Below are 13,465 nucleotides of genomic sequence, written 5' to 3'. Positions count from 1 at the left end.
AGGTAAAGAGTGATGAGCTAACAGAGCAGGAGAACTGATCTTGCATTAATGAGAGTGCTGCTGCCAATCTGCTCCAGCCTAGTTGCAGGAATGAGGCTTAAGGGGAAACACGAAGTTAAGTGGCTCAGTAGCACGTAGAGGATTGTGCTTATTCTCAGGTCTCCTTAGACACACCTAGTCTTTGCCCACTCCCCACCTTTTATATCCTGCCCTCTTGCAAGTTGGGAAGGACACAAGGGATGGGTTCCTCAGTGCAGTGGACTGCGCCAGCACCTACTTTTACTTGTGCTGGCTAGCAGCCTTTGCTCACTTGGATGGTGGAATGTTCTCCCCTCCCCTCCACCCCCTGCTGCACATTGCATAAGGGCCAACGAGACCAATTCCCCAGTTGAACACTTCACCCCTGGAACAACAGCAGAAGTCTGCTCTCTCTCATAGTAAATGTCCATGGCACTGGGTTTCTCAGCATTGAAGAGCACTGTGTGGCGCAAGAGAGGAGATGCAGTTCAGGAAAAAGGCTTTGTTCACAGCTTGCCTGTGGATCTGAAGCAGGGCATGCAGCTGATTCTCAGTGCTGGTAGTTACTGGATCCTTTCTCACACTGCACAGAGCGTGGGACGCGCTGTGTCATCTTTACATGATCTGACAGGCCATGTCCAGTCCCCTCATTCAGTCTAGGCCATTAAGCCTTATTAAAAGGATTTCTGTTCATTTATTATTGCCTTTGGCATGCTCTGCTCAATCAGCCCATTTGGGGCTAGCCTGGGCATGGTCATAGTAATGTGATTCTACGGGGATGTCTCTCCTCTCTAGGGACCAGCAGTTAAAGCTGTTACAGCCTCAGAACCTAACAGTATGTAAGTAACTGTACCAGTGATAGTCCAGGAATGAAGCTGGATATGAGTCAACAGTGTGTCCTTGTTGCCAAGAAGGTTAATGGCATTTTGGACTGTATAAGTAGGGGCATTGCCAGCAGATTGAGGAACATGATCATTCCCCTCTATTTGACATTGGTGAGGCCTCATCTGGAGTACTGTGTCCAGTTTTGGGCCCCACACTACAAGAATGACGTGGGGAAAATTGGAAAGAGTCCATCAGAGGGCAACAAAAATGATTAGGGGGCTGGAACACGTGACTTATGAGGAGAGGCTGAGGGAACTGGGATTGTTTAGTCTGCAGAAGAGAAGAATGGGGGGAAGGGGTGATTTGATAGCTGCTTTCAACTACCTGAAAGGGGGTTCCAAAGAGGATGGAGCTAGACTGTTCTCAGTAGTACCAAATGACAGAACAAGGAGTAATGATCTCAAGTTGCGGGGGGGAGAGGGGGGTTAGGTTGGATATTAGGAAAAACTTTTTCACTAGGAAGGTGGTGAAGCACAGGAATGGGTTACCTAGGGAGATGGTGGAATCTCCTTCCTTAGAGGTTTTTAAGGTCAGGCTTGACAAAGTCCTGGCTGGGATGATTTAGTTGGGAATTGGTCCTGCTTTGAGCAGGGGTTGGACTAGATGACCACCTGAGGTCCCTTCCTATCCTAATCTTCTATGATTCTATGAACTGGCAGGGGCACATTGCAATGCTGGTCTCTGTGCTGTTGCTAAGGTGAATATTTTTGCCTCAGTGTCTCCCATGAGTGATATCCTACCTCTGCTGAGGTCAATGGGAGTTTTGCCATTGACTTCAATGGGGTCAGAATGTCAATCTAGGTTTGAACGCTGCAATGGCTCCACAAAGATTCCAATAATGGGTTGGTACCAGTATTGCTCTGATGGGATGAATCCTGTCTTTCTCAGCCAGGGAGAGGTCCGAAGGGCTGGACTAGTCTATATCCCCCCAAACAGATAGATACGTGCACAGGCCTCTCCTCATTCATCAGGACAACTTGTCCTCTTCCTTGTTGCAAAAGCTGCTACAAATCGTTTCTCACCTGAGGCTCTGGCTCTCCATGCCTTGCCTGAGCATAGGGAAGTGATCCATGAGCAGGGACAGTGAGGAAAGGGACAGGTACTCTCCTTTCATGGCCAGCTCCCCACCACCATATTACCGGCATTTGATCATTTCTGTTCCTTCCACCTGTCATTCCCCAGATGTTCTTTCCTTTATCTCCTGGTATAACAGTGTAACCCTGAGGGTGGCCAGGCCCTGCAAAGATTTTCTGAAGATTTCCAACTTTTCTTTGGTATAGCTCAGTGATTTATTCATTGCCATGGGCCAGACCTGAGTTCCAGTCCTGAGTTCCCTCTGCTGGTAAAATTGGGAAACAGCATGGGCCAGATCCAGAGCTGGTGTTAATCAGAACAGTTCAGCTCTGCTGATTTACAGCATCTGAGTGTCAGGCCCCATGTGTTACTTTCCAGTGGCTTCCTCTGGCCAGCTGGAGCAGCATCCCTGATGGATGATAGCAAAAGTCACATCCAGTCCTCCCCATAGGAAGGTGGTCACCACAATGAGAGGCCAGTAGATGAAAGGCGCCAGTGATGCTGTACAGGTCTTTGAAGATGAGTTGTGCTATATATTTGCCAGGGGCATCTCCAGGCCCCAGCATGCCAAGCGCGTGCTTGGGGTGGCAAGCAGCGGGGGGCGCTCTGCCGGCGCCGTGAGGGCGGCAGGCAGGCTGCCTCCAGTGGTTTGCCTGCGGAGGGTCTGCTGGTCCTGCGGCTTTGGTGGACCTCCCGCAGGCATGCCTGTGGAGGTTCCGCTGGTCCTGCGGCTTCGGAGGACCTCCCATAGGCACGCCTGCGGCAGGTCTGCCGAAGCCGCGGGACCAGCGGACCCTCCACAGGCAAACCGGCAGAGGCAGCCTGCCTACCATGCTTGGGGCAGCAAAATCCCTAGAGCCACCCCTGATATTTGCAAAGTATTATTATAATACAGGAAAACAGGGGCTTTCCCCCCCTTCAGCTCTGCACAAGAAAGAAAGAAAGGCCCTAGAGGCATGGCAGATAGGAGTCTGGAGCAGGTCTGAGTGTGATTTTGGACTGACCGAGGGCATATGGCCTACGCGGGCTTTGGAAATGGAGGGAAATGTGCAAAGGAGCAGTGAGGACCCTGTTTTTCAGAAGTGCTCAGCTCTCATTTGTCCAGCTTTTCCAGAGCTCAGCATCGTGGGGACATTGGTAAATTTCCTTGGTAAATCTGGCCCATATTTAATGGCAGCTGAGTGCTTTTGCAAACCAGGCCCCTGCTGTGCGTGCTGAGCACTTGAAAATCTGGCCCATAAGTAGATAGCAGGCAGTATGTGAAGGGGCCCTCTGGGAGAGGTGCTGCCATGCAAGGAAAGTGCGCATATGTAGGCAAGCGGGCGGGCATGGGTTAGGGTACAAGTAGAAAGCCCAAGAGTAGAGGTGCAGATTTCATCAACGCAGAAAACCCCTTGTGGCAAGTTAATTGGGGACATAACTTGAGTGAAGTCAAAGGAATTGACCCAAAGTTGGATTTGGTCCAGAGCCTTGTCTCTTCCTACAGTAGAGTGACCAGAGAGCAAGTGTGAAAAATTGGGGCGCTCTTTTTCGGGGGAGTGGGAGGGGGGAGGGTAGTTGCCTAAATAAGACAAATCCCCTAATATTGGGACGTCTGGTCCCCCTGCCCTACTGCCAACAACCTGATCAGACCTAACTGACCCAGCTACTCCTTTTATATTAAAGTTTGTTCTCAGAACACCCAGCGCTGCATCAAGAGGACATTAACAAACTCCCTTGTACTCCTAAATTTCCCTTTCCAGTTAAAGAAAGAATGCCCTGCCTCTGCTACTCCCACACTGGGAAGCCTGCCTGTGTGTAAGCTAGTGCTTGGGCACATTGCTGCCATCTGCAGGAAGGAAGTGGCAAGCACACACAAGGACAGATTTGTAAACAGAGGTGAAGGAATTAGGTGGATGATAGTGAAATCTGCTTTTTTAAAAACTTTAATTACTGTGATGGTGGAACTTAACCAGTCACTCGATGATACTGTAGTGCTGCGTTTCAGACGCAGCCCTGCAATGTCAGCTAAGGACTCGATGCTGAGACTAAGCAGTCTAGGTACAATATATCACAAATCAGCACATAGCCTTGACTGCTAACTAGCTGCTTGCAGAGCTCACACATGTTTGTAGCACTGCAGAGCCCAATGTTCTGGTGCAGTCACTGAGTTACAAACAGGGAAATCTGGCACAAACTAGACAAAGCAAAAAATGATGGTAGTTTGGCTCAGTGAATGAAAATAAAGATGATGGAATGGTCAACTGTAATGATGAGCTTTGTTCTTTTGGATGAGCAAAGGAAGTTTGACATTTTTTTCCTGAATTGATGATTATGAACATCAGTCATAGTGCCATTGCTGATCAACATACTGTAACCCTCATTAATCAGCTGGACCTTTAAAGTGACTCCATCTGGTTATACACCTTGCATTTTAAAAGACCCATTCCCATGTCTGTGTCCTTAGTAGAACCTTAGATTATTAAAATGGACCTAATTCTAAAGGGAGAATTTGATTCTTATCATTTCAGTTGCTTGTTCTTCCCCACGACCCCTCCCCATTTCTGAAAATGGCCTAGTCAATTTCATTTTTGCTTATGAACAATTTCTAGTGGGTTTGACTTCCTGGTTCTCAGGCACTAGCACTATGCTGCAATACTTAGGTTACAGAGGTGTCTTTATAGCCATACACACAGCCCTAAAACTGTTTTTAGCTGATAATCTCCGCAAGTCCTGAAAACATCAGTTGTCGTTACATTTCATAATAGAGACCAAAGAAATAAGTTATTGAACAATAGCAAAGAAGAAAAAATGCTAATCCTAAAACTACTGACGCTTTCAGGTAGTGCTGGGCCCTGAGTACCCTTTGAGGAACAAAGGGCAGCTGAAATCACCAGTTTATTGGAGCCAGTCCCTTGGCACACGTCATTGCTCAGCTCAAAATGGACCTGGGAAGGAGCCTGGTTTATATTATAGGCAATTTCTATACCAAACCCCGCCGTGCAGAGAAAGTGGTTTCCAAATGGAAACTCCCATTCTGTCTTCTGCAGTTAGCTCTGGTGAATGGCTCTTTCTGTGGTGTGAGTGACATGTTTCTGAGCTGCCTTCTGATAGTGGCCATGTAAGGGAGAACTTGCTTAGTCCCCAGTCCTGCAAACATTTGTGCATGTATTTTATGTTAAGTCTGTGAGTAGTTCCAGTGGGACACCTCATGATTAGTGTTAAGCAGGTGTGTGTTTCCAGGATCGGGGCCCTGGCGTCGGACATTGGCAATGTCAGCGCCTATCATCAGAGATTGCTGCTATGATGCTAATGGGGCTTCACTTCAGGGTTTTGCAGAACACGTGACTCCTTACACCAGCTCTGGCATTTCCATTTAATGTCAGGTCTAGGATTTATAGCACTGAGCCTGTCCAGACTTTGTAAGCATCATGCTGAGGAGGTAAATGATTGTACATTGCATCAATACTTCTCTGGTTTCCCTATCAGTGTCTGCAGGAGCATGGGACACACTATCTTCAGGTGCTGAAGACCCCATCTTGAATTCTCCATGAGAAGAAGGGGTTGTGGTCTCAATAGGTCCCTAGGCCAACTTTGCACACGCACACAAAGCTCACAGAGGACATATATTTCCCAGTCTATATACAGTAGCCAGAGCATCTCAACCCTGCACTTTCCAAAGTCTGTGTTGAGCACAATGGATGCAGCTGACTGTTGATCTCAACACAGAGGTGTGAGTTCTTGCAGGTCTTCCCTGCGGTATAATAAATGTGCAAGCTGCTCACAGAGTTCTGTGTGGTTTCCTGGAGCAGGGCTAATATTACAACAAAACTTAGGAAGCGTTTGTTTAAATGTTGTGTTAGTGACATTTTTTCCCTGATCTTGTGAACATTCATGGCACATGAACTTTTGGGCAAGAAAGTTCAGTGCAACCGTGGATTCTAAGTGCATATTGCAGAGTATTCTGGGACCTCACATTCCTACTCAGGAGCAGGAGCACTGGAAATGAACCACTTCTTAGAACACGAAATACACGGGGGAAAATCCCAACCTGTTCATGGGCAATTCGTGAATGGAAAATAAGGTGACTTTTTTTGAATACATGATGTGTTATGAATGAGTCACTTGGCTGTCGTTTACTAATGCCTCCTGCCTTGTCTGCAGTAAGGAGTATCCTGGACTCAGCCATCATGGGCTGGTTATGAGAGTAATTGCACCAGTGCTTGGGGCTGGGATCACAGTGGAAACCACAGCCCTGGGTTAGGTGCCCAGGCTCCCGCTACAATGCATGGGGAGAGATCGGCATCTAGGAAAGGGATTCTCAGAAGCCAACAAAGCTGAATGGGGAACTGCCCAAGCTAGGCTGGTGTGAAATGCAAAGGAAACGGGTGGGGCTTAGGGCCTAGATTTGCAAAGGGGCTTAGGCACAGGGGTGAAAGTAAGCGCTTTAACCTTGCTGCCCCTTTTGCCCCCCCGGGCCTCTGACGGGGGGGGGAGAGGGGGGGAGGGACAAAAGAAGTAGCTGCCCTCAAGCCGTGATTTGAAAGGGCCCCGGGCTCTGGCCGCCTTTGCCACTACCGCAGCAGCACCCGCCGAAGCCCCAGGCCCTTTAATCACTGCTGGAGCCCTGGGTGGTGTGGGCCAGGGAGCTCAGATAGACTGGCTGCAGGATGCTGACTCCCAGCCATGCTCTTTCTGCCCGAGGCCCTGTCCCTTCCGGGAGTGGGGCAGAGCAGCTCCGTACTGGAAAGAGCTCCATTTTACTTTCACCCTTGCTTAGGTGCCTGACTCCCATTGGTCTGGACCTCAGGCATCGGACTGACAAGCTGGAGGAGGGTGCATAGTACCTCTGCTTGGTGTCTCTCAGTCCCTTCACTTGCCGCTATTTCAATCTGTAGAAAGAGTGAGAGAAACACACACACAAAGTGAGACTGACTCTCTCACCCAGTGCTCAGGGCATGGGGGAGAGTCGGGGTCGAGTCCCTGTACCAAGAAACTTTCAGTTATTTTTACAAACAGGAACAGGTTCAACAGATTGAGAGAGACCCACCCTCAGAGCCTGATGGTTTGACTACTTACATGAGAGTCCTGGGGTCAGGTCCCTGCCCTATATCAGGCAAAACAGAGATTCAAACATGTGTCTCCACATCTTCTGTAAGCAAACAATTCCTGACCAGCTCAGTCCTGGCCTTCTTTTGTGGGGAGTAGGCATGCTCAGAGCCCTCTTACCGGATCAGGCCTGACAGGGAAGCTAGGCCTTGGCTGGGAAACCCACCATGGCCTGATTTTGAAACCCCCCAACCATGCCCCCTCAAGCCAATGGTGTCCAAGGAGAGATGAGGCTGCACAGTCCTGTGTGAGATCAGGCCCGGGGCAGTGATTGGCTAGGAATGCTGGGAAGCCAACCCCTCCGGTCGCAAAGTGCTCAGCTGCCGAGAGGCTGTACAGCCAAGCAATGTTCCCGTGAAGGAGCAGACCCAGCCTTCCCCATTCACACAGAGACAAATGGGGGAGAATAGTGCAGTTTTGCACAATGTAGAGACAAAGCAGTAAGTTGTGGGGCATTTTTACTTGCTTCACTTCTGCACTCACTTGAGCTGCTTCATAGTTATGCAAAGGTCAAATAAAGCATCTCTCTGTAGCGCAGCGTCTCCGCTTGTAAAATGGAGATGCTGGTACTTCCCTGCAACCCTGGATGCTCAGAGTGGGTGGGGACAGCGACTGTTTGTGTTTGTATACCACGTTGGCAATGGCACGTGGCCTCGAGCTTAGAGGAATCAGCATCGTTATTTGATCATAAGCATGTCTGGCTGGGAGGAGGGCCGAGTAGTAACTCTTTGAATCCCTTTGTTTAGTACCTTCCATTGAATGGAGAGTTCATTATGGCACCTGGTGCAGGATTTGCAGCTTTTGATGGCAGCTGGGATCCAGGCTGTGACACAGGTATCAAGTGCCCAATCCGCTGTTGATTAGCCATGTAAATTCAACACACAGATGTCTGGGTGGGCTTTAATTATGGGAAATACAATGAAATAAAGAATTCCTTTGTAGCATCTGCCTTCTCCCTCCATGGGCTAGTAGATTGCACTGCAAGTGCTATAGTGTGCAGCTGTGCCACTGTAGTGCTGCTAGTGCAAACGCTCTGTGCCAATGGCAGAGAGCTCTCCAGTTGGCATAATCACTCCACCGCTGCGAGAAGCAGTAGCTATGTTGGCAGGAGAAGCTCTGCCGCCGACATAGCGCTGTCTACACTGGGGCTTAGGTGTTTGTAACTTACGTCGCTTTGGAGTGGGGCTTATTCACACCCATGACTGACATACTATGTTATACTGAAGTAAGTGGTAGGGTAGACCAAGGCCATGTCAGATCTTTTTCATGAGATCATCTGCCTTCTAACAAAGGCACAGAGAAGACTTTGAAAGGAAGGCTTAAAAAGGGGGGAGGGTGTTGTATGTATTTTCTGCCTATTTATTAAACATGGGGCCCAAATCAAAGTTCCCATTCTCAACACTTTCAAAAAATAGGTTGGTTGGGAATTTACGCCTTACCCTTGTTGTTATAATGAGCTGAATCATTCCCACGGGGAGGGTAGATAGCTATCCGGCCCATGTAGTATTTGTGCATTTCAGTAATAAAGTATCATCTAGCCCCCATGTTAATCTCAAATTCACATTCCAAGTGTCTGTAGGCTGTTGAGCAGGTTCTGTTTTAGGAGTGGCTGCTAATTTGTGACTGGATCCTGAGGTTCTTACTCAGTCCATACTGAGGCAAAGTCCTCTAGGAGTTTTTTCCATATCTAACAGCCAAAAAACGCTTTCAGTCTAAAGCGACTTTTAATTTAGAGTCAGAAAAACAAGAAAAGACTCAAGGTGCCGCTATGAGAAAGCACAGTGTGTGTCTTCACTGTGATTGGCTCTAGCAACTCTGAGACCAGGATCTCTGCACACTGGCCATGTTTCCAAAGACTTACAAGTGCAGGGCACAGAGAACAAAGGCAAACAGATTCAAATTACGTATTCATTAACTTCATTGAGAGTTCTTGCAGTGGAAAAATAGAGAAGGGATTTCAGCTTTTGGCCCTGCCAGATTCAGTCCCAGCGGTCTCAACGGTAATGTTAACAGGGCAAGTGCAGCTGCAATTTTTCAACCTTTTGTTGCTTAAATTATGATTATATCCAAGGCCACCTCCATTTTGAGCTAGCCTTAAATTCTGCAGCATGGTTGCTGGATGCTGGGGCTCTCCACTGAAGCCAACTGGGAATTCTGTGGCAGCTTCACTTAAAATATACTTTGTTTTAATGAACTAAATACAAATATCAAACCCAGACAGTGAGTAGCCACTGTGTAATTTATTTGGATATCAAATTCAGCTAGGGAAATGCGGGAGGCAGTTTGGGACTGTGGGATAAGCACACTTGCTACATGTTACTACTAAAAATGATCAGCCGTGAAATAGTTAATTTCATGTCAGTTGCCATCTTTAGGTTTCAGAGTTAACCCACTGAGCTTCATGGGGCAGGTCACACTTCTCAGAGCTCTTGTTTCAGGCTACATGCAGACTCAGACAGACATTATTGCACCTGTTGCAATCAGTTAATCTTGTCAAGGTTTTCTCCATAACCCTGAAAGCTGGAAACAGAGGAAGGAAACAGAGATTCACCAGTCTGATACAAGAGGTGGATTCCGTGGGAAACACTATACCTTTAGCATCCTGGAATACATGAGTCCTGACTACAGAAGCCACCTGTCTGGCTTTGCAAAACACTGACAATCTCCAGGCAATGAGTGCTGCTGTTATCCTGGAGAGGATGAGCAGACAGTAGATTTTAACTCCTGCTAAATGCTATTAGCTCCTTCATTTCAATCCCGGCATTCATGCTATTTAAATCGATGAGAGAATTGAAAGAAATGTATCAGGGCGCAGAGACTGGCTCCAAGTCCAGCTCTCACCGAACTCCGTGTCTTTCTTCCCAGGTTCAGCTGTCTCATTCACTGCTGCTGAGCAGTGTAAGTGGCATGACCCTGCACTATGGCATGCTGCAACCTCCTTGGAGGACCTAGAGCAGGGCAAGTACATCTTCGCAGTGGATGAAGAACGTGTCCCGTGCCAGTACGATGATGTTATCTTTCAGCCTGAAACCTCCTTCCGAGTAAACATCGACTCATCTGAGCGAATGATTCATCTCCGAAGCATCTCTATAATGGGACAGGTAAAGTGGAACATTTGAGAAACAAAACAAAACGTTATCACACTTCACCCCCTCCCCTGCGGTGCCCACAAAGTAGGTCATGAGAACAGAAAGTGCAGTGACACTTGCTGTGTGTTAGTATGGTTCACTTACAGGCACTTGTTCAGCACTATGCCCGAGTTTGACTTTGGCATGCACCGTGGTGCCAGATTTCCAGAAAGGCTTCAACCGTGTGCACCGCAGTCTTAAGCACATGTTTGGCTCGTGCATGTGCAAAAAATCTGATTTGTGCTTGCAACCTGCGTGGGACCCCACAGCCAGGGGAGTCAGGCACTGACTGCCCCATCTGGGGCATGCAAAAGCAATTTTCAACTCCACTGACTTTCTTGATGTGACAAGCCATTCAAGCGTTGCTGAAGTATAAATAAGAGACAGACCCTCTCAGGCATCTCTCAGAGGAAAGTGTATGATTGTCTGAGGGGAGGGGGGGGTCATACTGTTTTGGGAGGGGTTGATCTCCTCTGTCCATTTGTCTCATTGCTGGCCAGTCCTGATTGGGTGGTAATTGTTCTTACCCTACTATCTCGGCTGTCTCCTGCCCAAGTCAGAGTTCTTATGTGATTTAAATGTGGGTGTGCAAACGGTGTGTGCAATTTTGGAGGCTGCTATGGTAAAATAGGGCCTGACTGTGTCTAAATCAAACGAAGGAGAAACGCGACAGTTCTGCTTTCAAATGCTGAGAGCCTGGGGAAAGCTCAGACTGGGTACCAGTGTAAATGAGGGCGCTGAGGCTGGGAAAGCTCTGTCTGATGAGTCTGGTCCTTGATTAGCTTGTTCATTTGAATCCACGTGTTGGGAAGCATTTCAATAGAATTAGGCCAAGACTTTCCAAAGTGACCCAGGACTTTGGGTGCTGAACGTGAGACACATTCCAGGTGTAACCCTTCTGCCCCTCTGAGTTGGCAGCAACAAGGGCCGGGTTCAGTATCCAGGGGTTCCGTTTCAGTAACACAATGTATAACCGGCTCGAGCCCCCACCCAGTGACCTGGGACATTCACATACCACACCCCCCTGGGCGCCTCTAGGAGGCAATACTTCCCCTCTCGCAAGCACGGAGTCTAAGTGTAGCAAAATCTTTTTAATAAAGGAAGGAATTAATGCGGCATCCCATTGGAGAAACACCACAAACAGGGTTATAACACAAACCATAAACAAAAACCCACCTCCAAGTACGTTTGGCACTGTCCTTTTTCCCCTTAGGGTTTTAAGTCCCATCACCCCAAAGTCCAACAACCCAAAAGTCTCTGGTCAATGCCACCCCAGAGTTCGAGAGTTTATCTGTAGAGGTCCCTCCCCCCCCCAGCCTGGATAGAGAGGGGCACCTTACATGGTCCGGGGCCAACTGCCCTGCCTCTCCGTGGGTTCTGCTTCCGCCTTCTCCACGAACTGCTCCGCTTTACCAGCCACTCCATGCTGCTCCTCCAGCCGTCCTCAGAAACTGCTCTGCTCCATGAGCTGCTCCAGTTCTCTCTGCAAACTGCTCAGCTCCGCTCACTCTGTGGGCCGCTCCACCCATCCCACAGCTACTCTGCTCTGCTGCCACCAGCCGTCCCCACAACTGCTCCACTCCGCCAGCCGCTCTGTTCCACAGCATATCTTCAGGCTCCCCCACTAGTTAGCACAGTACTCTCAACTCAGTTATTTCAGCTCTTAGTGGGGGAGCCCCAGTGCGAGTACACCATTAGCCCAAAGTGATTTCAGCTCAGTAACCTGTATTTAAATTTTTAAAGGAATAAAAAAAAACAACCCTGGCATTCCACAGTGGAGAGAGGAGGGAGTGCAATTGGTGCTTTTGAGTCCACAAGGAGACTGCACCACCAGGCACAAATACCTGTCCCCAGCCTCTCTCCATTCTCTGGGTTTTGGAACCCATGTCCCATGTCTAGCCAGTGCCACCCAACTGAGGGTGAGCAATTTGTCACCAAGCAATCCCACAGCTTGGGAGTCTGGGATAGGGTGGGCGTACCTATGCAAATACACTCTCTGAACTTCTTTCCACCAGATGTCAGTGTAGAGCTCATCCTGACTCTGCTTACACAGGTGTGTGATTGTCACAAAGTGCTGAGCTCTCACCCTCTGGTGATCAGCCCCCTTTTGAAGTGTCTCCGAATGGTGCCCAGAATCACCAGGCCCTTCTGCAAGTTTGGCCTCAGCTTTTCTTGTTAAATAAAAACGGCCAATGTCACAAAAGTTGCACAGTGGTTTATTGAGACTGGCCCCTTCCCCTCCTCCCAGGTTCAGCTCATTGCTTTAGCCACATCAGGTGCAATACCGAGATGGGCATGAACAACAACCCCAGATCCAAACAGCTCCCAGCTTTGGAATCCAAATTGTGCAGCAGGGTTCCAACTTGGTAATGAGACAAGCTGAGATCCAGGGGGTTCTTCTGGCCACTGGGAATGCACGTATTGGGAGCCAGACTTTGCACCTCACATCCCACTCTACTGCAGATCATCTATGTATCTGGCTCCTGTGACCACAGTAAGTGAGCATGTCACAACATCCTGGGAGCTGGGAAGAGCTCTTAGCAGATAGGGAACTGAGGCATAGGAGGCTAAGTGACTTGCCCACGGTCACATGGGAAGCCAGTGGCAAAGCAGGGAATTGAATGCAGGTCTCCTGGTTTCTAGGCCAGTGCCCTAACAACTGAGCATCCTTCCTCTCTGTCAGATATACCATGACACACAGATGAATTGGCCTGAGAAATATTGTCTGTGTTTCTTGTCAAGTAGGAGCCTGAATGGTGGGATCTTCAGGGCCAGGCTGTTGGGGAGGAAGATGTGGTTGGAGGGGCATTCGTGCTCATTTCCCCTTGGTTGCTGCCACCTATTGTAGGCTTGCTGGTGTTTTTCTATTTGGTAGTTTTCAAATAGCTCCTCAGGGCGCTGGAGCTCGGGAGGCCAAATAAATCCATGAATATACAGTCCCCTCTGCTTCCCTGGCTGCTCCATTCCTAGACTCACGTCTGCACTTGCTGGGCTCTGTGGCTGTGCTGGGTATTGTGGCTCTGGCAGGTTTCACCATGCAGGACCTCTAGCTTGGTTATAAATGAGGATTTTAATGAGACCTTCAGAGGATAATGGTGCTGCTAGAGGGAATATACGGAGGCTACGTGCCACTGCATTCAGGGTCGGCTCCAGCTTTTTTGCAGCCCCAAGCGGTGAAGGGTGAAGAAAAAAAAGGTGCAATCGGTGGCACTTCGGTGGCAGCTCTACCAGCCTCTTCATTCTTTGGCGGCGGATCCTTCGCTCCGAGAGGG

The 13,465-nt window shown here is 48.8% G+C and overlaps 1 protein-coding gene across 1 annotated transcript in view; it reads left to right on the top strand.

The window, feature by feature from the left end:
- The window catches only part of AMN (amnion associated transmembrane protein), a 50,298-nt gene that overhangs the window by 20,328 nt on the left and 16,505 nt on the right, over nt 1-13,465 (top strand). Inside the window, exons 4-5 of the mRNA XM_030562286.1 lie at nt 7,812-7,899; nt 9,931-10,166. Coding sequence (XP_030418146.1) covers nt 7,812-7,899; nt 9,931-10,166 — 324 coding nt within the window. The remainder of the gene's footprint in view (nt 1-7,811; nt 7,900-9,930; nt 10,167-13,465) is intronic.

This window comes from Gopherus evgoodei, chromosome 4, assembly GCF_007399415.2.
Source record: "Gopherus evgoodei ecotype Sinaloan lineage chromosome 4, rGopEvg1_v1.p, whole genome shotgun sequence".
NCBI lineage: Eukaryota > Metazoa > Chordata > Testudines > Testudinidae > Gopherus > Gopherus evgoodei.
Note: the sequence above shows the minus strand (reverse complement) of the source record. Positions and strands in the feature narration are given on the sequence as shown.